At 34.2% G+C, this 25,361-nt stretch overlaps 2 protein-coding genes and 1 long non-coding RNA gene across 3 annotated transcripts; 1 reads left to right on the top strand and 2 right to left on the bottom strand.

Moving 5' to 3' along the window:
* Positions 1 to 2,012: 2,012 nt before the first annotated feature.
* On the bottom strand, positions 2,013 to 3,672 carry LOC118648550. The gene is made up of 3 exons (XM_036294885.1): positions 3,485 to 3,672; positions 3,275 to 3,375; positions 2,013 to 2,138 (listed from the first exon to the last, which is right to left on the bottom strand). The coding sequence occupies exons 1-3, from the start codon at positions 3,585 to 3,587 to the stop codon at positions 2,013 to 2,015; spliced, it is 330 nt and encodes a 109-aa protein (XP_036150778.1). The 5' UTR covers positions 3,588 to 3,672.
* Positions 3,673 to 3,709: 37 nt separating this feature from the next.
* Positions 3,710 to 4,222, bottom strand: LOC118648549. The gene is made up of 3 exons (XR_004965325.1): positions 4,157 to 4,222; positions 3,839 to 3,940; positions 3,710 to 3,758 (listed from the first exon to the last, which is right to left on the bottom strand). It is a non-coding gene; the product is annotated as an uncharacterized LOC118648549 (long non-coding RNA).
* A 1,225-nt stretch (positions 4,223 to 5,447) lies between these two features.
* On the top strand, positions 5,448 to 8,244 carry LOC118648548. The gene is made up of 2 exons (XM_036294884.1): positions 5,448 to 6,071; positions 7,970 to 8,244. Exons 1-2 carry the CDS (start codon positions 5,945 to 5,947, stop codon positions 8,242 to 8,244), a joined length of 402 nt encoding a protein of 133 aa, XP_036150777.1. The 5' UTR covers positions 5,448 to 5,944.
* Positions 8,245 to 25,361: the final 17,117 nt, after the last annotated feature.

Raw genomic sequence — 25,361 nt, forward strand, 5'->3', positions numbered from 1 at the left:
ATTTCAATGGTTATAGATAAACGTTTTTTTATTTACTATATAATTACTATACTTTTTATTTACCATACATATAATTGTTACTATAACTTTTATTAATATTACAAATAAAAATACCAATTAAAATTTATAAAAAAACAAAAAATAACATTAATATTAATAATCAAGTATCTAACAATAGTATTATAAAAACTTTCGATTAAAAATTATAATCAACAAAACATAAAAAATCAGATAAAGTTAAACAAAAGATACTTGTAAAAATAAAAAATGTAAAAATAAAATGTTAATAAAAACACTTTATATTTATAATAGATATAAATATAATCTTGACTCTTGACACTAAAATGTCCAAAACCTTCACGGTTTTCAGAATCTGGAAAAAAGAAATTGTGATAAGTATAAGTGGTTTCGAAAAATAAGTATTATATTTATTTGTACCCACCACTGTCTGATGACTCGGCTGGGATAAGGACAGCAAAGTCCGGATCGTTGTCATTTTCATTCGATGTAGATGTCTCCTCATTAGGCACTTGTGCAGCTTCTTCCATTCTTAACGAGTCGATGTTCGATTCATCAGTGTCCCGTTGAATATTCGATTCAACATTTTGCTCAATGTTTTGTTCGATGTCCAATTCTTCTTCTGAATTGAGAACCTCATCCATTGCATGAGTTTCTTTTTCTGTAGTACATGTATGCGCTGAAAATGTTTATATTATAAATATGTCGGTACAAAAACATCTCAATAAGAAGTTGTAACTGTAATAGTCGCATTTGAAACAAAATTGCTTACAATCTTTTAAGGAAGATATAAATTTAGCTAAAATATTTCTATTTTTTTCCACCAATTTGTCCGCCTCTGCTGGTGGAATTTTTTTTTCAACCGTTAAATAATGATAGTATATAGCTAAAGAAAAGAAGAGTACTTAATAGTATATTATCAAAGAGAATTAGAAAATAAAATGTTATTGTATTGTTAGGCAAAGAATAAAATTTACTCTTAAACAATCAGCCCTTTACTTTTTTTACATAATATTGAATTTCAATGTTTTATTAAAGTTACAATCGGTATTATACAAAGTATCCATATTTATCTGTGGAAATAATTTTAATTCTCTTGAATATTAATTAGAAATTGGTGCTTTTCAAATGTTTGCTCCATTACAATTGTCAAAAATAAAAGATACACTGAATGTTTTTAATTTTGTTGAAGACATTCGTTTTAGAACAAAGGGCCTCGTCCAACACAACTAAAGCTGCAACTCAACTCAATTCAACTCTAACTTTTGCAAAAATAAAACGTAGGTACATATTACAAATGTTTACTAATTTTATTGTGTATTTTGCAATATTTTGTAAATTACATGAGAAATTTTAATTGTTTGTTAAAATGTTATTGGTCTTCAAATACATGTCTTATGTTACCCTTAAACAATGACATGTTATTTTGAAGACTAATAGCGACTTTAACAAACAAAATTCTTAAATAAATTGTAAAATAATGCAAATAGCAACAAAAACATAAATTAGAAAACTTTGTTTTCATTTATTTGAGTTGCAGCCTTTGCTCTAAAACAAATGTTTCCAGCAAAAATGTTTAGACCAGTGTTTTCTTCTATTATCGCAAATATAATTAGATACATATATTTAAAAGCATTAATATAGTTTCTAATGTTAAAGAGAATTAAATTTATCTTCGTAGATATAAATATGATTACTTTGTACACCACCGGTTGCAATTTCAGCAAAAAATTAAATCTCAATATCGTTGTGGTTGTAAAAAATGTTAAGGGTTGACTGTTTTATGATATATTTTATTCGTCGTCTAATAATAGAAAAGCGATTATACAAAGAAAAACAATAATAAAAGAGAAGAAAATCATTGATGAGATAATACGAATTACAATTACACATGATTACCTTTAATCGCTAAAATTTTGTTGCAATCTAAGGCATTTTCCGGCTTTTTAGAATTTCTATTTCGGTTACTTTTCCTTTGCCTGTTACAGTGCTGTTTAAAAGCGTCTCCAAAGAAAACAGACAATCGCGATTTGCCGAACAAAAATTGCAGGCCTTCTGCAATCGCAAGCAGCTGCAACATATGCAGTTTTGGGCAAGTATTCGCCATATCCAAGATGAATCTGCAAGATTTATTGTTATATTACATTCGTAGATATGACATATAAAGAAAATATTGTAATAAAAAACTTGGGCAGATTTCCAAAGGTTATTATTGCGGGGAGCAATAACAAAGTTAAAATTGTTTAGATAACAATCTTTTATAAATATAGTTTGCTTCATTATGTAAAATTCTGTGGTACTGTTTGCAAAACTATCCAATCAGTTGATGTTTTTTTTAATCTATATTTTTAATTAATAATTTATTTTTACATTGAAAATTTAAATTTAACTTATTAAAATTTTTCAATAATTTGCGTAACTATATCTGAAAAAGACTATTGTAATTTATTATGTATATTACATAAAAATGGTCAAAACAAATAAATATTATAGTTATAAAAAAATTCAATTTATAATACGCAAACTTAAAGACATTTTTTCATATCTGTTTAATTACTATTTGATGTTGTTAAATATATAAATATTTATTAAAAAGAAAATTAAAAAATAATTTTTTACATGGAAGTTACGAATGACTAAATGTACAATATAAATATATGAAATAATTTTAAAAAGTGTTTTCCCACGCGAATGTTATAAATTTTAGAAAATATTCAGGAAATTTGGAAAACTTGAAGATAAGTACAGATATCCCTCTACTTGTGACTATCTCAATTTATAAATTTTCGGATTTATGTACAACCGGGTATGCTATTGACTAAAATAAACAAGTAGATTAATTATAATTAATCTAACAAAACACTCGTTAATCAATGATTTAAATTAAATATTATTTTTATAATATTAAATGTTATATTAAGTTTTATTTTTAAGAAAAAATCTTATTTTTTAATCACTTGGTGAAATTAATCTGTGTTTAAGCTAAATATTAATTTTATAATAATAATTAAATGTATTAAAAATATTTAGAAAAACATTTTTGTTTCGTTATTTTCTAAATAGATCTGTAATCGTTTTTAGTTATAATTATTTTGCTTAAATAAAGTTTCATTTATCATATAAACTACATAAAATATAAATGCTATTCATTCAACTTACAAATAAATTCGATTTACAAACAAAGTATTACGACGTAATCCTGTTGTAAGTAGAGAAATATCTGTAAATTAATCTTGCAAACATTGAAATCACTTACGCTTTTATTATCAGGCGTTATATAACCAACTGCCGGATGTTTATTTAACACTGTTAGGTTGTTTCCTGTAACCACATTAAAATTGTTGCCTTCATTGAAATCTGTAAAAAGTGATCAATTACATAATAATAATTGTATTATTATTTCATATTATACAATATAGCTGCTATGTTGTGTATATTAAACATATATATATCTATATATACGAACTTTGGATTTCTTTTCCTTTTAAGATTGCAGCTTCCTGCAATTCAATATTCAATCGGCGTAATGTTTGTACTTCTTTCTGTAATGCCGCAATAGTTACTTCCATATCTTTTTGTTTAACAATCCATTCCTCCTTTTCCGCAATTATTTTTTCTTTTCTCTGGAGACTGTCTTTTAAAAAATCACATTGGGCTTTAATGCGTTTTATAGTATGTTTTAAATCTTCTATTTCAATATTGGAAGTCGGCGAGCTGCTGTTGCGGCAAGTGCTATGTTCCTATTTAATAATGTGTTTTGTCATAATTCCATAAATCACTTTATCATCAGTTTATAAAAATTTGTGTCAAATTTTCATACCTGGTATTCTTCAACAGACTGTGCATTAATTGCACACAGCCTGACGTTCTTTTATTGCTTTAGCCTATGTTGTTTTATATGTTCTAAATTTTCACCTTTCCTCTATAAAAAAAACATAATAAATTACTGTAGAGTCATTAGCCTTGTTCGTTTGTCTGTCCTGGGTCTACTCGGAGCAAACCCAGCGATCAACGCACTCTAATTGATTCCGATGACGCCAACCTATTAAAGTATGCATTGGTCTGCTTGGGTTTGCTCCGAGTAGACCCAGAATAGACAAAACGAACAAGGCTATTGTTTCTTAGTATATTAACGTACCTTAGCAGACTTTGGTGAGTTTTCAATATCAGTGCTAAAGCTGTCAGATGGTGACAGTAGATGTTTGTACGGTGGGACATTCATCATCTTTTTCCTGCCACCATTGCTTCCAATTCGCTCTTGGTATCTACAAATAATGATAATAAATTAATAATAAAAATATTTAACAATAAATTTATATAAAAAATCTGTTGCATTAAATGTTTTTTTAAAGGAATTTTTCAGGAAATTTTTGATAATCTGGTACAATAAAATTTAAATATATAAGACAATATAATTTTTTTACTTACTTGCAGTACGTAGAACGTGACCTACGATGATATCTCCATTGTGCTTAATTTTATACAATTGTCGCGGATTAAGTGGATTTTGTGAATTGAACCTTTTAATATCTTTCACCGGCACAACTTTCCGAAACTCGTGGACATTTTTTGTTGGCGGAATCCGCACGTACGCATACATGTTTCGGCCCACGCAATGTGGACGGTCAACACACACAACGTCGCGTGAACACGAAAATGCCGGTTTGGGCAGAATCGAACACGAGAAATCGCTCAGATTTAAACGACGCGAGAATCGATTAATGCTATGCAGGCAAGAGAACCGAACGCGAATACACAGCTCAAGAAATGATATCAGGACTAAGGACGTCGAAATTACCGAGCACGCGAAAGCAGAGAAAATCACATTCGCCAGGCACCGAGAATCGAGAACGATATTGCCTGCCGGCTACCAATACCGTGCGCCCAATCATTGACTGCACGTCACGTGCAGCCGGGACGCACGTGTTCGTAGTTCGTACCGAAAACGAAAGCCATAAGGTACAATTGGTCTGTTCTTTTTCGCTGCACTGCTGCACTGGTGTAACAAGTTAGAATGAGAAAAAATATATTTGTCTCACTTTAACTTGTTGCACCAGTGCATCAGTGCAGCTAAAAAGAACAGGTCTAATATCATGACGCCACGAGGCGGCCGTTGATATTTATACCTGACTCAGGTTATATGTGTAATACGTAATTTATAATACGTAACTACGTGATTTACGTCTTGTGCAGTGCATTCGCGGAAAGAAGTCACATATTTCTGTGACTTTCGAATATTTGCGTTTGAAGTATGTGACATTCAGATTTTGAAAGACTGCATTGCTAACCTGTATGTACATCTTACCTTGAAATACCCCCCTTCCATTAAAATTATACGCAGTCATTGGAAGCAGATAGCAGAGATCATTTTACGGTATTCAAGGTAAGATTTTTTATCATTTTAATAAGTATCAACGTTATTGTATATGTACATAACTTTACAATAGGTCTGACGAAATGTTGCTCGCGAGTAATTCTTTCTCTCTTTCATTCGAATAAGGTAGAAGAAAGAGAAAAAGAGGAAAGCTCGTGAGCAACACACTTTATCAATCCTGCTTTACAATAAAAATCAACTTGTTTTGCATAGTGAGGCCTTTGCACATATGTAACAAATATATGCTTTTGCACTTTTTATAGAGGCTTTATTTCTTTATGTTTTATTTCAAGCGAATAAATAAACCTAATCAATCTCTTTCATATGCCATAAACATGCATTATTTTTTCACTTTACTTGAACGTAACAATGTGTTGAAATGTATGCAAATTAATTCAAAACATTTGTAGTCTTTTATAGTTTTGTCATAAAATTAATTAATATTTTTATCTGTGTTTTTGTTGTAAAATTGATGTAGTAAAATACTGTTGTATATTGCTAATTTTGTTTGTTGCATTGAATTGCAGTGAATATTGAAACACTGAATACAACATGGAAAGAAAAAGATACAAACTATGGTTACAAAGAAACTTCAACAAGGACATGGTATCGAAAGCTACATATAAGAAATGGAAACAGAAATACGACGCAATGTTACGTCGTGTAGATGAACGCACAGGTTTAATATTATTTCAACTTATTTCAATTTTTATAATAAGTAATGAACTTCTAACTTTTGGGCACTTGTTTATTATCACCTTTTCTTTATCGCGTTCTTCATAAATACCTTTTATCTGCTGTATGATGACTTTTTATTCCAAGACATTACAATGTTTTTTGTGTTTGTTGATCAAGTTATTATTTTTTTAAGTAAAAAGAAATTTGTATAATATTATATAAAATATATATAGGACAGTATGACATTCTCAATTTGGGAACAAGGAAATATTTATTATTAGAGCCAATGCTGGATAAGAATCAAACTTAGTGACAATATCTAGTATTCAAACAAGGATATATAGAAATACCTATGTTGGTCTGCAGAAATCTATGGTGGTTCTTAGTGCCTATTATTATTTGTGTGAATTTATATACGAAACATAGCTCACGCGAACTGAGCGCCGCATATTTGTTGGTCTTAAAACACTGTCCTTACATAAAGCTGGAACGTAATGTCACAAATAAATTGACAAGCAATTTAATATTTTTGATGCTAACTAGCATCTATATTCCTCCTCTCCTCGAAAAACTGTAAAGAAAGTTTATTGAGAAAATAATACTTTAGCCAGGATTTTAGTATTCAATTCTATGCTGTGCCTTGACAATAAATTTATTTTTTCATATTAATATATGAAGTTAGTATCATAGTTTTGTTCACAAACTCTAAATACTATGACAAGAATTTATTAATTTTACTTTACTACAGTATATTTTCACGTGTATCATATAAAGTACATAAATTAAAAAATTGTAATACTTTGGGCTGTAATTATAAATATTTTTGTAATAATAAATATTTTCCAGGTGCAAAATGTGATACTGTCTTGTATTATCATAAAATAAAAAAAGGAGGTTTATGAGCAGTTATTTTTATCATATTTAAATTGTTATTGTAGCCGACTAATTAATTTTTGTAATATTTTTTATGCGGTACCTTAAAGAGCTATTTTTCATTTTTTATAAGCATTTTATTTGCGTACAATTTTTTTACCGGTTGTAAAAGTTTTATTGCAAAATTTAATTTAAAAAAAATCAAAATTATGTTCTAGGAAAAAATTATAAAAAAATTACATATATAAGTACAAGTTCAAAAAAAGAATTTTGCAATAACTTGTTTAAAGAAATTGTTTAAACAAATAATTATAACAATTTGCTAAACAAATTAATTTTGCAAATCTGATTCAAAATCAGTCACTTCAAAACTCCTTAAAATATATACAGTTTATGTGAGCACTAGCCCAGTTCTTTGTGTACACTACAGGATTACCTTAAAAAGTTTCCTTCTTAAAACTCTTACAGTTCGGCGAAAAAAATAAACGTAAATAAAGAAGAACGCTATATAAAAATAAAAGATAACTCTTTAAGATACTGCAGAGAAATATTGAAGAGATTAATTAGTCAGCTATAGTAACGGTTAATATTGCAAAATCAATTGTAACAAAAAATAGATTTTTTTATATTATTGCGAAAAAAAGATTAGAAGAAGATTTCAGACAAATCAAAAATACTTTATTTTGGATTTTACATGAAATAAATTTCAATCAATTTAGAACGATGTTTATCGTAATCATGTTTTTGTGAATTTTGGAGATCTACAAATTTATTTAAAATTTAATGAAATATATACGTTTTGATTTGTTAAACCATAGCTGTTTACTCCGAATTAATTACGCAATTAGTTATTATTATAAATTAATATCATTATATCATTAATTTTGAAACAAAAATATTTCTTGTTTAATTTGATGAATTGCAATGAAATATATATCTTTATTTTAGTAATTTTTCAATATCTTTTGTGTGTCATATTAATGGCTTTTCAAGAGTATAATAATACATATCTTGTGTTCCTCGTAGGGATTACTGATTGTGAACCATCGTGTTCGAATCAGCTTTGTAACGCTGGAATATTTGAACAAGAAGTCATTGGCAGTGCTGGTGTTAGTCACGAAAATACAATACCACAATCTGCACAATGTGTGCAAGAGAATATCTCATTTGAAGATCAAAAATGGGTACATGCATCTTACGAAGAAATGGCATTTGATGAAAATACGTCGGATGCAGGAAGTGTCACTGGGAGTGTTGATGACATTGAAGAAGAAAATGAAGATGATTTACGTGCGAAATGAAGAATTTCATACACGCACAGGTAGTGCAATAATGTTTCCGGCGGCGGGTTTAAGTGTAGATGATGTTGTCTCGATGGTAGCTGGGCACTGTTTGCGATATCGTGCGTCAAATGAAGCGCGCAAATCTATAATGGAACTTCTTCATATATGTGCTGGACCAGCTTTTCGTAATATTAATATATCAAATCATAGATTCGCGAAGCAAATCGACCCACCGGATAATATAATAACTTATCATTATTATTGCACTAATTGTTACAGCAAATTATATTCTACAACAAAGAAACATTTTGAGGCGAATCAAATATTGTGCGAGTTTTGCAATCATAAACACAATATAAGTTTGTCAAGCACAAATATGTTTTTATCTATAGATTTACGGTACCAATTAGATTTACTTATGCAGGATAAAAATGTTCGGAATGCTTTGATTGAAAAAATTAATGCTCGGCGCGTTACACAAGAAAGTAGAGATATTAGTGATATAAGCGACGGGGAATTATATCGTAAATGATTATGGACTATCCCACTTCTTTAACATGTAATATTAATACTGATGGAGCGCCATTATTTCATAAGTCAAAACGAAGTTTTTGGCCTCTTCAACTCATTTTCAATGATTTACCACCAACAATGCGCTTTAAATATGTATTGATGGTAGGTATCATGATTGTTGAACATGAGCCGACTCCTCGACTTATGAATACATACATTACGGAGTTCATTAAACAAATTAATCGTTTACGTAAAGACGGTGTCGATCTTGGCATAACGGTTGATAATGTTTGTATCTCATATGCGCCGACTGTTTTATGTTGTTCAATGGATTCTGTAGCTCGACCAGTAGTCCAAAATAGAATACAATATAATGGATATTTTGGGTGTAGCTACTGTTATCATCCTGGGCTATATATTTCTGCTATGCGTTATCCTTTCAAGTACCAAGAATCCGAGTTAAGAACTCATAAAACTCATTTATATGATGTGCAAGTATCGGCTAAAACTGGATTACAAAGTCGAGGAGTGAAGGGAGCTTCGGTACTTGCATCATTATCAAATTTTGATATGGTGTGGGGTTTTCCGCTTGATTGCATGCATACAGTCATTTTAGGCGTAACAAAACACATATGGGACTTATTTACAAAAATTCTAAGTCGCGATGCAAGGAAAATCATTAACGAAAGATTATGTAGAATTCAACCTCCTCGCGATTTGCGGAAGTTGCCGCAATCAATGACTAATTATAGTAATTTTAAAGCAAAAGATTGGAAGTCATGGTTGTTATATTACTCTATACCTGTTTGTATGGATTTAGTGCCAAAGAAAAATCTCGAACATTACGTACTATTTGTCAAAAGCGTGTATATTTTACAAAAGACCTCAATCTCGCATTCTGAACTGGATCAGTGCGAAGTAGATCTCTTGAAGTTGTAGCAGATTTTGAAAATTTGTATGGAACGATTGCAATGCGATATAATGTTCATTCTATTCTTCATTGCGTTCAATCTGTTAGAAAATCAGGACCTCTTTGGGCGACATCGGTTTTCCCGTATGAAAGTAACATTTTTGTTTTGAAGCAACTAGTCAACGGGCCAAAGGGAGTAGAGCAACAAATGGCCAAAAAATCATTGCAAGTTATGTCATATCGAGTAGGCGTAGCTACTAATTCTTTACCGAATAATGTAAAAATTTATTGTGATAAACTATTTTGTGGCAATCGGTCAACTGTAAACGTAGAAGTTACAGAGGGTGTAACTTTTTTGGATCGGGCAAATATTTTGCAGATGTATACACAGCTGGAGGCGTAAAATATGAGAAATGTGTGTATAATAACCAATTATACCAAACTAAAAATTACACGCGGTCCAAAAGATGGAATAATAGTATTATTCAGCTAAAATCAAAGAAAATTGCACAAATTTTAGAAATAATCAGTTTTCCCGATACTGGATGTTATTTCAATGTCAGTGAATTGCTTTTAGAGAAGGTAATTCTTGGAGAAATTGAAATACCACATATGTGGAAGATAAGATCGCTAACAAGTAATCAATTTTTAGTGTCAATAGTCGAGGTTGCTTCAAAGATGGTTCTAGTAGACATTGGAGAACAATGTATGTTTGTTCAATGCCTAATGTATTCGAGGCTGATTAATTAAAACTTTTTATTTTTTTAAATTATCTTAAATCAATAATTTTATGTAAAATTGATAATGTTATTTATTGTAAGAATGTGTATTATAATACTTAATATTATTTTAAAAAACACTATGTCTTATATGACTTTACATGCTTTGGTTACTCGGAGTAGGTAAAAATACAATTCTCATCGAGGTCACGCTGTACGCTAAAAAACGAAAGATAATATAATTTATTTTATTGTCAACTTAATTGTACATATAATTGTATATATAATTGCAATAAAAATATTTTATAATTTTTTGTAAATAAAACGTTTTATTTTAATGTAACAATATCCATTATTTAGTATTTAAAAAAAAGTGTTTTACATTAGTCTGTTTATCCCAAAAATATCAAAAATTTAACTAATATGGAACTTTGAAATTATAATTAATTTATAAGAATGACTTTCAATTTTATAAGTGATAGGGGATGACAATATATAATATAGATTTAAATAATGATGGGATAGAACTAGGAATTTAACGTATACTTGTTTTTTATTCTTAATTAGAATAAAATGGAATTTGTCTGTTGTAAACATCGCGCGGAATTCAATGGAATTCGATATATACATTTTGATTTCCAATTTGGCATTCAATGGTATTCATTTTATTGTCAGAATAGACGGAAATCAATGGAATTCAATACGGAATTTTTAATTCCTAACTTGACATTCAATGGTATTCATTTCATTGTCAGAATAGACGGAATTCAATACGGAAATTTTTAATTCTTAATTTGGCATTCAATGGTATTCATTTCATTGTCAGAATAGATGGAATTCAATACGAAAATTTTTAATTCTTAATTTGGCATTCAATGGTATTCATTTCGTTCACGGAATCAATGGTATTCAATGGAATTCATGATGAAACTTTCCAATCCCTAACTTGGCATTCAGTGGTATTCATTCCGTTATGTTTTTTGTGTCGTAATTGGATGGGATTCAAGAAAGACAAATTCTTTCCGAAATAAAGAATTCCATGGTATTAAAACCATTCATTCAATCCTTTTTTTGACAAAATGGAATTCGGAAAGTTCTTAATTGAATTTCTGGCAATCCCATTCCAATTCTTTTCAATCTTTTTTCGTTTGCTGGGAGGTTTATAAGTATTCTCAACTTCACCAATCTTGTGAATTCTTTAGTGTTATGACGACCGGTTCATAATCTGAACGAGAAAAGAGAGATAAGGTTATGGGAAAAATATCCATCGGGCGTCATAATCATTGTTAAATGTGTGCGTGCGTGCGTGCGTGCGTGCAATTCCGATTGCCCACGTCAATAATGACCACGATCCTGATCGACCACAATGCGAATTGGTCACGTCAATATTGGCCACGTGAATATTGGCCACGTCAATAATGGCTACGCCTAATATTGCCTAGGTCAATAATAACCACGTCAATATTGGCCACGCGTCAATATTGTCCATGTCAATAGGAGTGTTTCAATAACATACGGTACAATTGGACACATTGCAATTGCACACCGTACTATTGGACATATAAAGCTACACATCATTCAATTGGACACGTTGCATTTGCGCACAGTTGCTTTTGGACACAACATATTTTTGTAACATTTTTAACACACACGCACACACACATGTAAAATTTGTTATTAACTTTATTAACTAAACATTTGTAACATTGAACACAGTGCATTTGCGCACAGTTCTTTTGCGCACAGTTCGTTTGCACACAGTTCTTTTGCGCACAGTTTTTTTTGCGCACAGTCAAGCGGATCGCATCTAGATATTCATAAATTATGACTGTTGGTACATCTAAGAATGGGATGGGTGTGGAAGGGAGGTCGGAGGCCACCCCTTGCACTTCTCCCCAGTGTGTGTGTGTGTGTGTGTGTGTGCGCGCGCGCGCGCGCGCGAAGCATTCTCTGCACCACATGGGTTTGCAACTCTCCACGCAAAACGAGATGCTCTTAACAATACGTATACAGACATTTGAAATTTACATCTTTTTTCTGCCAGATGTTAATAGTTATACTAAGGGAATTTTTAGCCAAACAGTAGAATGTCACATAAATTTCATTTTTTTTTGTTTATTTGTTTTATGACAATTGCTTCGGTCGTAAATTCTTTTGTTTATTGTTTTCTTCTAACAATTGACCCTGTCATAAATTTCAAAATATTTTGTTTATTGTTTTTTTGTAAACAATGCACTTTGTTATAAATTTTAAATTTTTTTTATTATTTTTTTTTAACAAATACCCTACCATTAATTTCAATATTTTTTTGTTTATTATTTCTTTTTAATAATTGACTTTGTCATAAATTTCAAAATTCTGTGGTTTTATTTTATTGTAACAATTGGCCTTATCATAAATTTCAAAATTCTTTTGTTCATTTGTTTTATTAGACAATTGATTAGAACAATTGATTCTGTCATAAATTTTAAGTCAAAAATATTTCCTTTGTTTATTGTTTTTTTTTAAACAAACAAGAAACTTGTCTCAACATGTTTTCAAAAGTCCTTTGTGCTTAGGATTTGCCGCCGCCCAGGTTCGTAGAGAGAACAAACTGTAATTGGGGTGGAGATACATAATGTAATTTTTATATGATATTCATAATTAGATTATCTATACATATATGTCCTAATTTAAATTATAAATAATTAAATGGAAAAAATTACATTATGTATATTCCACCTTAATTACAGTTTGCTCTCTCTTTCTCTCTCGCTACACTCATCGTATAAGCAGCGCCGTTATCTCAGCTGTCAGCGAGCGCCGATATCAGGCTGCTAGATTTTATAAACATTAAAAATATTTTTTTTAAATAAAAGAAATATAACATTCGGATATTATAGTCTACGTTTAATATTATCCTCCGAAAAATTTCTTGGCTATAATTGGACGTGTCCCAACATGTTAAAGTTCAGTAGAACTTTCTCTTAGACGCATTTAAAAAAAAAAAATCACGTGACCAATAGCATGGATATATATTGAGTAGCCTTTAGAGCATTCCTTAGACTTTTCAAATCAATTTGCCCGAAAGCGTGTGTGCATGCGTGTGTGTGTCAGTGTGTGATAAATTTTTTCAAGTGCGATTTAAGAACAAAGGGCGTAGCGGAGTAAGCAGGTGAAATCTGCCCCCACACTAATCGAGCTCAAATTGATATCATTAGTTGGCACTCTTGAGATGTAAAACTTCCTCAAATATTAGTTACAAAATTGCATTTTTGGGGGAATTAGGGAGGAGATAAGAAAAATAAAGAAAGTGGTTTTTTTCGAAAATGATTGGACCGATTTTAATAAAAAGTATATGTTGTAAACTTCGTTTAGACAAGTTTAAAAAATTTTAAGTAATTTTTGTGGTTAAAAAAACCCGATAAAAAATTTTTTGAATTTTTTATGAATTTTTTTGGAAGTGATAGTTCTGAGATACCACTTTTATATTTTCACAAAAACATCTCTAGATTTTCTTCTTTAACACACATTTTTTTCAAATCAATCGGAGTGGTGGAATATGGTTAAAATAATAGTTCACACACCGCGCCGCCGTCGCAATGGAAAATTTCGATCGAGTGAGACACGAACTTTTAAAACAGCAGACGGAGTCGCTACATTGGGTGAATTGTTTGAGTACAACAATGCAAGAAATGCATTGAACAACTTAAAGGGACACTAAACTGCTCTGTTTTATTACTAATTTTTCGGACACAGAAAACTTTTTATTGATTGCATAGAATTGAAAATCCTTCTCCAAAATTAAAGTACAGATAGTAACGCGGTGCGCTGCGATCAATTTTATAAGAAAAACGAAAGAATGTTAGAAAATTATAGTTTTGTTATCGACTTCTGTAGTCGACTCGTGAAAACATTTGCTGCGTATAAAGTTTCAGACTTTGTACGTATAAAATAAGCATGAGGCGCACTTGGCATTTCAGCAAAAAACAATACTGTGCTTTTAGAATAAGCCTAGGAACTTTAGAAAAATGTTTTCCGTGTTTAAAGGGATTCTGTTTTATCGACAGAATTGTACAATTTGTTCCAATGTACAACTTTTTATTGCATTTACAGAATTAAAAATCTTCCATAATTAATTCTGAAAAAGGGTTTCTAAATTTATAAAAGAAATACATACAAAATTTTGTTAAAGACGTGCCCAAATGACTCTACATTATCGACCTCGATCAAGTTTGACGAGCAGTTTAGCATTCCCTTAAGGAACGCAATCGTGCCAAGCGTGTTCGGCTTGCCGTTGGACAAAGACAATCTTTGTTGGCGAGAATCGCTCGACTCGCGGATGAAAAACGCGACTGCAAAGACGTTTTATGCACGTCGGTGGCAATTACGCGAGCACTAGTGACGATAGTAATAACGCGAGATTTGAGTAACGTAAAATAGATATTGCATTCGAGAGCAGTATCTTAACCGGTGCAATGATTAACGTGCGTCACATCGAATTTCGTCAATGGGAAGATGTTTTGAATTCTGACGTGAACGCGATCTCTGCAGATTCGCCCACGGGTTACATTCTCGAGATCGATCTCGAGTATCCACAACACCGCAACGCGCACGCTGATCTACCCTTCTGCCCAACGCACGACAAACCGCCCGATGGGCGGAAGGAGAAACTACTTGCAACTATTTATGATAAAAACCGTTACATTATCCATTACCGTAACCTGCAGCAGTGCATGCGCCACGGTCTTCGCCTAACACAGATACACCGTATATTACAATTTGCTCAATCCGCATGGCTCCGCAAGTACGTAGAAATAAACACATGATTTTGAATCTTTGCAAAGAACAACTTTGAAAAAAATTTATACAAACTCATGAATAACGCAGTACTTGGTAAAACAATGGAAAATGTACGCAATCACGTTGACGTAAAGTTTTTGATGAGATGGAAAAGACGATACAGCGCGGGACAATGATCGCGAGACTAAATTTTCACAGTAGAAGCGTATTTTTAGAAAATCTAATCGCCATCGATACTGCGTAATCTCGAGGTGAAATTCAACAAGCTAATCTATGTAGGAATGTGTTTATTGGACATTTCAAAAATTTGTTTGTATGAATTTCACCACGAGTACATGCTACCGCTGTATCGCGACAAATATGGCGTAATGTATACCGACACCGACAGTCTCGTACCATGTCGAGTGCGAGAATATTTATGAAAACATGAAACGTGATATTGCTAGGTACGATACTAGCAATTATCCGATTGGTAATGCGTACGGTATGTCTCTCAAAAATAAAAAAGTGCCGCGTCTAATGAAGAATGAGAACAATAATGATAATGACCGAATTCATTGGAATCAGGACAAAAATATAATCAATGAGGGTGGACGGAAAGAAGGACACCAAAAAGGCTAAAGGTGTCAAAAGCAGGGTCGTCATGCGAACTATAACGTTCGACGATTACACGCGCTGTCTCCGCGAAAAGATCGAACTAATACGTAGCCAGTCGTGCATAAGATCCAACTTGCATAAAGTATACACAATATCCGAAAGGAAAATCGTCTTGAGTCTGTACAACAACAAACGATATATTGTACCAGATTCGACCGAGACGTTACCGTGGGACATTAGCAAATATCTTTGTAATATATACTATTAAATATGTATTTTGTATTAGGTGTACAACTCTGCTTCCGCCGTTTTTTTTTTTTCGAAATTCGAAACTTTATTGTAGAAAACTGGTTATACATTTACGATTCAAAGTATTGTCCGTCGCTGGCCACTACTTTCTCCCATCTTTCTGGCAGCATACGAATCCCGCATCGAAAAAACTGTCATCTTTTGAAACGATCCACGAATCGATCTAATTTTTCACTTCTTCATAAAAAACGGAAGCTGGTCAGCCAGGCCATGTATCATTGATCGAAATAAGTGATAGTCAGAGGGAGCAATGTCCAGAGAATGCGGCGAGTGGGATATGACTTCCCATTTCAATGTTTCCAAGTATGTCTTGACGGGTTTTGCGATATGGGGTCGAGCATTGTCATGCTGCAAAATCACTTTGTCGTATCTATCGTTGTATTGCGGCCGTTTGTCTTTCAATGCTCGGCTCAAACGCATCAATTGCTTTCGATACCAATCGCCTGTGATTGTTTCAGTCGGTTTTAGTAACTCATAATACACTACTACGCCGAGCTGGTCCCACCAAATACATAGCATGACCTTGGAGCTGTAAATATTCGGTTTGGCCGTTGACATAGAAGCATAGCCGGGAAATCCTTATGATTTTCTGCGCTTGGGATTATTGTAATGAGCTCATTTTTCGTCAGTCACAATACGATGCATAAACCCCTTCCGTCTTTGCAAACAGCTGTTCACAAGCAAACAAACGCCGTTCAACATTTCTCGGCTTCAACTCGTACGGCACCCAATTTCCTCGCTTCTAAATCATTCCCATGACTTTTAGGCGTTTTGAATCACTCCCAATGATCCTGCCAATTCTTCTTGCGTTTGACACGAGTCTTGATCAAGTAATGCCTCCAATTCTGCATCTTCGAAAACCTTCTCTTTTCCACCGCCATGCCGGTCTTCGACGTCAAAATCATTGTTCTTGAAGCGTTGAAACCACTCTCGACACGTTCTTTCACTAATAGCGGCTTCGCCACACGTATTTGAGAGCATTCGATAAGCCTCAGCCGCAGATTTCTTCATATTGAAGCCAAAAATTGAAACAAGTGTTTCAATTGTAAATAACAACTTAAAACAGTACTTAAGATGATCTTAAATATAAGATCTGACTATAAATACCGGCCATAATTCGGAAAAAGACCTTATTTTAAATAATTACAGATTATTAGAGTTGAAAATAATTGAAGGTGATAATTGAGATAAAAATAAAGAGACTAACTTTTTCATAATAGGCCTAAACACAATGCCAGGCAACAGGCAATAGGAACAGAAATAATGAAAGAGAGAAAGGATCTTCTTCTCTCTTTTTCTTTTTCTTTATTTCCTGTTCCTATTGCCTGGTGCCTGGCATTGTGTGATGGCCTTAACAGCTGTTGACATAAAGCGTCGTTCTAAACGTTAAAAAATGGCCGCATCTGCGCAGAACCGTACCGAAATTCGTCTTGAGTATGAGCACATCTTGTATTCTTCTACCATGAGTGAGTATGTAGTGATAGCCTTTGTTGAAACGCGAATACGGATGCATCTTGATGATATCAGTCTGCCACAGGTCGTCGTATCCACGAACTATTTCATATAATTATGCAAATAGTTATTGCAGTTTATGTTTTATATTTTTTCTTTTGATATATGATTATTATATATTTCGTTATTTGCAGTTTTAAATATTAAAAAATTTTGCTTCATATTAATTTATATTCGTATTTGTACAATGAAAATGTACGTAGGCACATACGTATATATATGCTACTTTTGTTATATATATGCATTTATGCTTTATATCGTGTAATACGTTGCGTATTATATAATTAAGATTAATCTATTTTTATGTCTTAATATAAAAATACGCAGAAGCGGCAGTTATTGAGTGTGACGCGACTAAAGAAATAACGCAACACTACTTCTAGCGCGGCACCTATAGCGCGAGATTACTATCTCGTTTTGCTAATAATTGAGAATGATGGAACCCATATGTTATTATATATGGGTGGATTCGGCTTTTAAGGCTCTTTAATTTTTGTCCTTACAAAATTTTTAAAATGTTGAAAAAAAGGGGTGGGGGTGAGATAAATTAAAAAATTTGAAATTTTAAAAAATATAAATATACTATTGTAAAGAGTATAAAATACCATAAAACTTTCGTATAGAACATTTTTTCATAAACCTTATATTTTCAAAGATATTCGCAAAAAACGAAAAAATGCGTTATTTTCGAGGGTGGTTTCAACCCCTAAACGTTGAGATACGCAGATAAAAAAAAATATGGGTCTAATATTTTCTTATGTTCTACAACATATCCGAAGCTCATTAAAATCGGTGAGGGACAGTTCTGTCCGTTCCCTTGTTAATCGACAATTACATAACTGACAAATATACTTAACCGACACGGTCATTTGACCGACAGTCCACTTGACGAAACAAAATCTATTATTGGGGAGTGGTGCACTTGCACACGGTCCAAATGGACACGGTGCTTTTGGACACGATATCTTGCGCACGGTTCAAAAGACCACAATGCATTTGCACATTGTGCATTTAAACACAAAAGAAATTTTATTAAAAATGTACACCAGTTATATGCACACGTAAAATTTGACCACCAATATTTGCACACGAAAAAATGCCCATCGTTCACTTGGACACGTAAAAGTTACACACCATTCATTTGCACACCGCTCACTTGCTCATCACTCATTTGCACACCAAGAAATGTGCACCGATCATTTGCACACGGAAAAATGCGCACTGATTATTTGCACATGGAAAGATGCGCATCGATCATTTGCACACGGAAAGATGCGCACTGATCATTTGCACACGGAAAGATGCGCACTGATCATTTGCACACGGAAGATGCACACTGATCATTTGCACACGGAAAGATGCACATTGATCATTTGCATACGGAAAGATGCACACCGATCATATGCACACCGTTCAATTGCATACCGTTCAATTGCACACCGTTCACTCAGATAGCCAAATAAAGGCAACATGTTGTTATTTTGCTGTCACTTATTTCTTATTAATTTTATCAACTAATAAAGCCAAGGTGTTTCCTCAAACTGTCTGTTGTTCTGACATCATGTAAATTCTACATTAGAATTCAACAAACTGACGGCAAGTTGTCAACATGCATGCACAATTGCTGTCAATGTGACAAGTTTATTATTCCTCAATGCATGCACTTATAATTTTATAAACTCATAAAGGTTATTTGCTCTCCTGATGTCAACTTCGTTCCACGTTAAATTACAATGACAGAAAATTGTGGGCAATTCACAACATACATGCAGTGCATTAATTTTCCTGATATGCTTAATCTCGCTTAGCTATCCGAGCAATTGCACACCATTTAAGTCGCAAACCCATGTGGTGCAGTGAATGCTTTACACACACACACACACACACACACACACACACACGGGTGCAAGGGGCTTTCGGCCCCCCTCCCGCACCCATCCCGTCCAAGTCGCTAACCCATATACACATCGCAAACGCAGCCATAATGTATGAATATTTTATATGCGTTTGATTGAACGTTGTGCAATTGAACGGTATGTAATTGAACGGTGTGCAACTGAGCGGTGTGCAAATAACGATGTCCAAAAGCACCGTGTCCAAATGAATGGTGTGCAAATGATCGGTGTGCATCTTTTAATGTGCAAATGATCAGGGCGCATCTTTCCGTGTGCAAATGATCAGTGTGCATCTTTTTGTGTGCAAATGATCAGTGCGCATCTTTTTGTGTGCAAATAATCAGTGCGCATCTTTCCGTGTGCAAATGATCGGTGCGCATCTTTCCATGTGCAAATGAATGATGTGCAACTTTTACGAGTCCAAGTGAACGGTGGGCATTTTTTCGTGTGCAAATAACCGGTGGTCAAATTTTACGTGTGCATATAACTGGTGTACATTTTTAATAAAATTTCTTTTTTGTCCAAATGCACAGTGTGCAATGCACCGTGGCCATTTAAACCGTGCGCAAGATATCGTGTCCAAATGCACCGTGTCCGTTTGAACCGTGTGGAAGTGCACCGCTCCCGTTGTCGATTACACGGACGATTGCTTAATTTTTGAGGAGAAGAAATCACCGTCAGATTGCACGTACGACTGCGACAATAACGTTTGTGTAGACGCAGCGTGAGATGCTCGTATTGAACCGGCACATAAAAGGTAACACAACATTTACGAAATCAACATTTAGTAGTAAATTTCAATCACCAAAAAAAGAAGGTTGCATCGAGAAAAAGAAACTTACTGCGTCGAACGTTGCATTTCTATAATCTTGTACGCGGTACAATAATGACGGACATCTTAAACGTCGAGAATGAGCCGATCTTTGACAATCGCATCATCAGATCGAGACTCACACGTACAATCCATTCGCCAATACAACGTTTGATTACAGCGATGAGATAAGAATACCTATACAACATTAAGATTTATATTACCGTCTTAAAGTTTTTTATACATCGAGGAAAATTTACTGTAAAAAAACCAGTTGCGGGGTCTGATGTGACAGTGGAAAATAATTGCATCGCGTTCATGTTTGATGAGATTCGATATGAACTTGACGGTGTGGAGATTGATCGCAACAAAAACGATGGAATAATCAGCACGCTCAAGAATTATATAACCATGTCATCCAACAGAACCAGAATAACGCTGGTTGGAATCCGTGGCATCCGAATAAATACTTTAATTTTTGTAAACCGCTTAACATGTTATTGGGATTTTGCAAAGATTACAGACGCGTGATGATTAATGCTTGTCGTGAGTTGATTTTGATACGCGTGCACAACGACAATAATTGTCTAGTTGACGATCCAGCGCGGAAACCGGAAATTGAATTATTCAAAGTACAATAGCGAATGCCACATGTGTTGTTGAATGAAAGAAATAAACTATCAATGCTGCGTGTTTTAGAAAACGGGCGATATCTCAGCATGGCTTTTCGCTCGGTGGGACCTGTGTGAGTTTCCGTTATTGCAACGCACAACCAAACATTCGTGGGTTATCAAGCTACTCACCGCTACTCAGCTCGAGAAGCCGCATTACGTCGTCTTCGCTCTGCAGGCTGGTCGGAAGAAACGTCATGCTTGAGGATACGAGCCGATTTGACTATTGTAATTGACAAATGTATCTAAAACTCGGAATGTTATCCGTATGACGATATGACTGGATTTCGAAAAAAACAAATGGTCAATTCTGTACACCGCGTTTCTGTAAGGACCATTATGGATACAATAATCTTAAGCCGAATCAATCTGTCATGACTTTTCGACGACAAAAGGTCCGTTTGTGATTATTGATCGACCAGTGTTGTAAATGATCTTGATCAAATGATCTAGATCATTAATCTAGATCAACTTCTATTGATCTAGTAAAGATCTTTTTTTTACGATAATTTTTGATCTGATTTAGATTTTTTAGATTATATGATCTTGATCTATACAAAAGTAGATCTTTTTATTACTTGACTCGAATGACTTTAGAGGGTCTCTATCTATACTGTAACCTCTACCCTAGGTCTGTTTTCCTTTAGAAGACACAAGCGACACTTTTGACACAAATCGACACACGTCGCTTTACATTTAGAATTTTATTCAAACTCAATCGACACTCTTCGACTCTGCTTGGGAGGAGAGTTAGAGTGTGTTTTTTGACTAGGACGTCAGGTTAGCATGCGCACAAGCGTAAACACGTATATGTTGGTATCATTCGTTATGTGCGGTGCGATATGCTTTATGCGAACAATCTCGATAAAGAAAAATAAGTATATTATTTCAAGTGTTATATAAGCGTTTAATTTTCACTTTATATCGTATAAAATATATTAATATAATGGAGAGAAATATAATAAAAGTTATAATAATTATAGAAATAATAAAATTAGTAAAAATCCATTAATATATGGTAATACATTGTGACGTGATAGCAACAGGCTGCTGCCCGTCACAAGGCCTTATCGGCCATTACGCGTTAACATCACGCGGGTCCTGCGTCCTCCCGCTCGGGAACGGACGCGAAAGCGTGATCTCGTGTTTTTGTGTGTGGTGACGTCCCGTGTGTTCCGTTTATTAATCGTTAAGATTTTTGCGAGCGCTGCATCGCGAGCGTGGCGGAGATCGGTGGCCCTGAAGATTTATTTTGTAAGTTCTGGCGTCTCGTCTCGACGGAAGGACCTTCCCGGAAGTCGCGAAGCAAGATCAACAAGGATTTTTTAGAAGACTCTTTTTGAGCGGGGTCCTCAGATAATACCGCCCTTATCTTGCCTACAATTTCCATCTGTGAGAATTCCGATATTGCCGCCGAATCACGCTTTCAGGATCCAGCGAAGGCGCGCGAGGCCGGTGTCCAGACAGTGCGACTTTAAATCCGATCCCGTATCCTAAGTTCCGGCGGAGATCGCGACAGCTTCTAATCAGTAAACGCCCTCGTCGAGGAGGAGATAACGTCCCGGTAGCGGAGGATGCGCCCGGCAAGGGAGAAGAATCTGCCGTAAAGAAAAGCGCCAAAAATTCTCGTGCACGGGGCCCAACAGTATCGACCGCCGCGCTTCGATCGATCAGCAGGCGATGGCGTGCACGCCGCGCGTTGCGCGAAAATCGATTTTGGAAAACCGCAGCCAATAAGGGCCCGGCTTATCGGAGGCAAGTGGGGCGCGTCGCCGAGCGGCCCCCGCAGGATCCAAGATTCCTTACTCGAACTGCGGACGTTGTATTGTCTTGTGTGTGCGATCCGAATCCCGAGCTGAGATATCGTGTAAGAGGACTCAGGAGCCGGAAACCTCCCGATCCGGACGAGGCCGAGACGAAGTGGCCTCTTGGTGAGGCTCTTGGCCGGCTTGGTGAGACCACGTCGTATTAGAATTGTACAGCCACCGATTTCGTGATTGGACGACTCACGATAAAGTCACGAATTTATTATGATCTTGTAGTCATTAGATTAGAGTCACGATTTATTACGATCTTGTAGTCATTAGATTAGAGTCACGAATTTGTTACGATCTTGTAGTCATTAGATTAGTCACGAATTTATTAGAGTATCGTTGCTTTCGCCCGATCGCGCCCGCCCGCGTAAGTTTGCTCCGTGCTGTTCGTTTCGTATTACAATTACGTTGCGTGTGCGTCCCGATCCGCAGCCGAGTCAGTTGTATTTTCGTCCTGTAGTCGTGCCGCGAGTTACTGTCATTAACCGCGCTGTGAATGTGGTGCATTTATAACTTTGTATTGTTAGTAAATCTGATTTACTCTGTCGCATCGGTATCGCGAATCTCTGTTAATTGCGCTTTCGTCCCATTTCATATCATTGTCTTGTACCGCCTCGTTGGCGAGCTCATAATAATTATCGCGTCCCGATCGCCCTTGGCGAAACTATTATCTTATCGGGAGTTTGGCGTCCACCAACGACGCAAGATAAAGCGTAAACAAGTCTGAGAATTCCCGCGTACGCAAAATAACCCGTTCGTTAATTACACGGCACACAAAAAAAAGGGTTGGTCCGGCGGACTAGACAAGTCATTATCCTTATTTCGACCCGCTGAATCCGAATCCAAGGTCAGAATTGCAAAGTTAGCTCGCATTTCCTAACCTAACCTAACTTAAAAAAATTTTTTAATGTTGATCTGGCGGACCAGACTAGTCAATCTGTTGTATTTTTGACCCGCTGAAACCGAATCCAATGTCAGAATTGCAAAGTTAGTTCGTATTTCCTAACCTCCAAAAAACATTTTTTTTTTTAATGTTGGTCCGGTCGACCAGACTAGTTTATCTTTATGTATTTTGATCTGCTGAATCTGAATTTAATGTCAGAATTGCTGCATTTGGCTCATTTTTTCATACCTTAAAAAAAATTTTTTTTTAATTTTGGTCCGGCGGCGACCAGACTAGTCTATCCTATGGAAAGGAACTATTGAGAACTATTAAGAACTATTCAAATTTATACTATTCAATTTCTGTAGTAACTTGAATAGTATTATTGGGTGACTAAGTGCATAAATAGTAATTGAATAGTAACTACAATTGTTGGTGAATAGTAACGATTCGTGACTATGTAACCAAAGAGTAATTGAAAAGTAACTACGACTATTGGTGAATATTTTCAAATAGTAACTATTTACAACTACCTAACTAAACAGTAATTGAAGAGTAACTACATGAATAGCAACTATTTGTGTGTAATATTACTAATGATTTGATAAATATTGTAAATCCGAACACATGATATTTTTCTATTTGGCTTCAAAATATTTCAAACACACGACACACACGACACACACGACACATGCCACACACACACGCGCGCGCATATATACTCTGTAAATTATAAGATTTACTTATTCGTGGTAGAATTAATAAATATTGGATTACAATTTATGTATTTTTAGAATTATAATTTTAATTATAAAAATTGTACATTTTGCAAAACATATATATACACATATTACACATATCTATTATAATAAATTTGTTTGGTGTGTCTGTCTTTTGTTCGCTGTGGTAACGTGAAAGCGGCACAATAACATTTACAATTATTTTTACAATCACCATCTTCACTATGAGCTAATCAAGCTCAGTATTAAATTTGAACCCACTAAGACTGTGCATCCCTTGAGATGGCTTTGCTTTCTTGTTTATAATATTTACATATTCTAATATAAATATTAATGTATAATATATATATATTATTTAAGTTTATTAGTTAATATACAGGGTGTAACAACAATACCTAACACAGAATACACGAGATTCTTATCCAAGAACAGGACATATTATCGAAATTTAAATCAACAAAAATGATTATTAGACTGAAATATTAGACTGATTAGTCCAATATTAAATGTGATGGTGCAATCGTTTGGTTCTCTGTTCTCGACGAGGCCCCTTTTATTAATCCAGTAGGTAAATCTTTTTCACGAGAAATGGCGCATCTCGAGATAGATAGTAAAGTCAGAAATAAAGTTAAAACCCGATAATGCAACCCTGTTATTTGCATAAATGTGCGTCATACTATTTGCGACAAGCCTTGCCAACAAATAAGCTGTTTATACGGACACACCTTGCAATTTTGGTGCGAAAGTATGCTCGAAGTTTTATTTGTTCTTGCTACTATTTGCCGTTATTCTGTGCTTAACAAGATTTCCTGTTTCTGCATAAATTTTTGTCATGTCGTGTAGCAAGGTTTGCTCTGTTATTTGCTTAAATTTTGCATTTTATCGTGTCGGAACAAATCTTGTAATTTCTATACGTAATATTTATGTACAAGTCTTTCTCTGTTATTTGCAGCATCGTGTGATGAAAACTTTTGCCGTA

Source organism: Monomorium pharaonis, unplaced genomic scaffold, assembly GCF_013373865.1.
Source record: "Monomorium pharaonis isolate MP-MQ-018 unplaced genomic scaffold, ASM1337386v2 scaffold_507, whole genome shotgun sequence".
NCBI lineage: Eukaryota > Metazoa > Arthropoda > Insecta > Hymenoptera > Formicidae > Monomorium > Monomorium pharaonis.

Bases quoted from the DNA above. Each gene is read 5' to 3' on its own strand.
- LOC118648548 (XM_036294884.1), top strand. From the start codon at position 5,945: ATGGAAAGAAAAAGATACAAACTATGGTTACAAAGAAACTTCAACAAG. The intron at 6,072-7,969 runs GTTTAATATTAT...TGTTCCTCGTAG, and splicing joins TCGTGTAGATGAACGCACAG to GGATTACTGATTGTGAACCA.
- LOC118648550 (XM_036294885.1), bottom strand. From the start codon at position 3,587: ATGGAAGTAACTATTGCGGCATTACAGAAAGAAGTACAAACATTACGC. The intron at 3,376-3,484 runs GTTCGTATATAT...CACTTTTTACAG, and splicing joins AAAAGGAAAAGAAATCCAAA to ATTTCAATGAAGGCAACAAT. The intron at 2,139-3,274 runs GTAAGTGATTTC...TAAATCTTGCAG, and splicing joins TAACGCCTGATAATAAAAGC to ATTCATCTTGGATATGGCGA.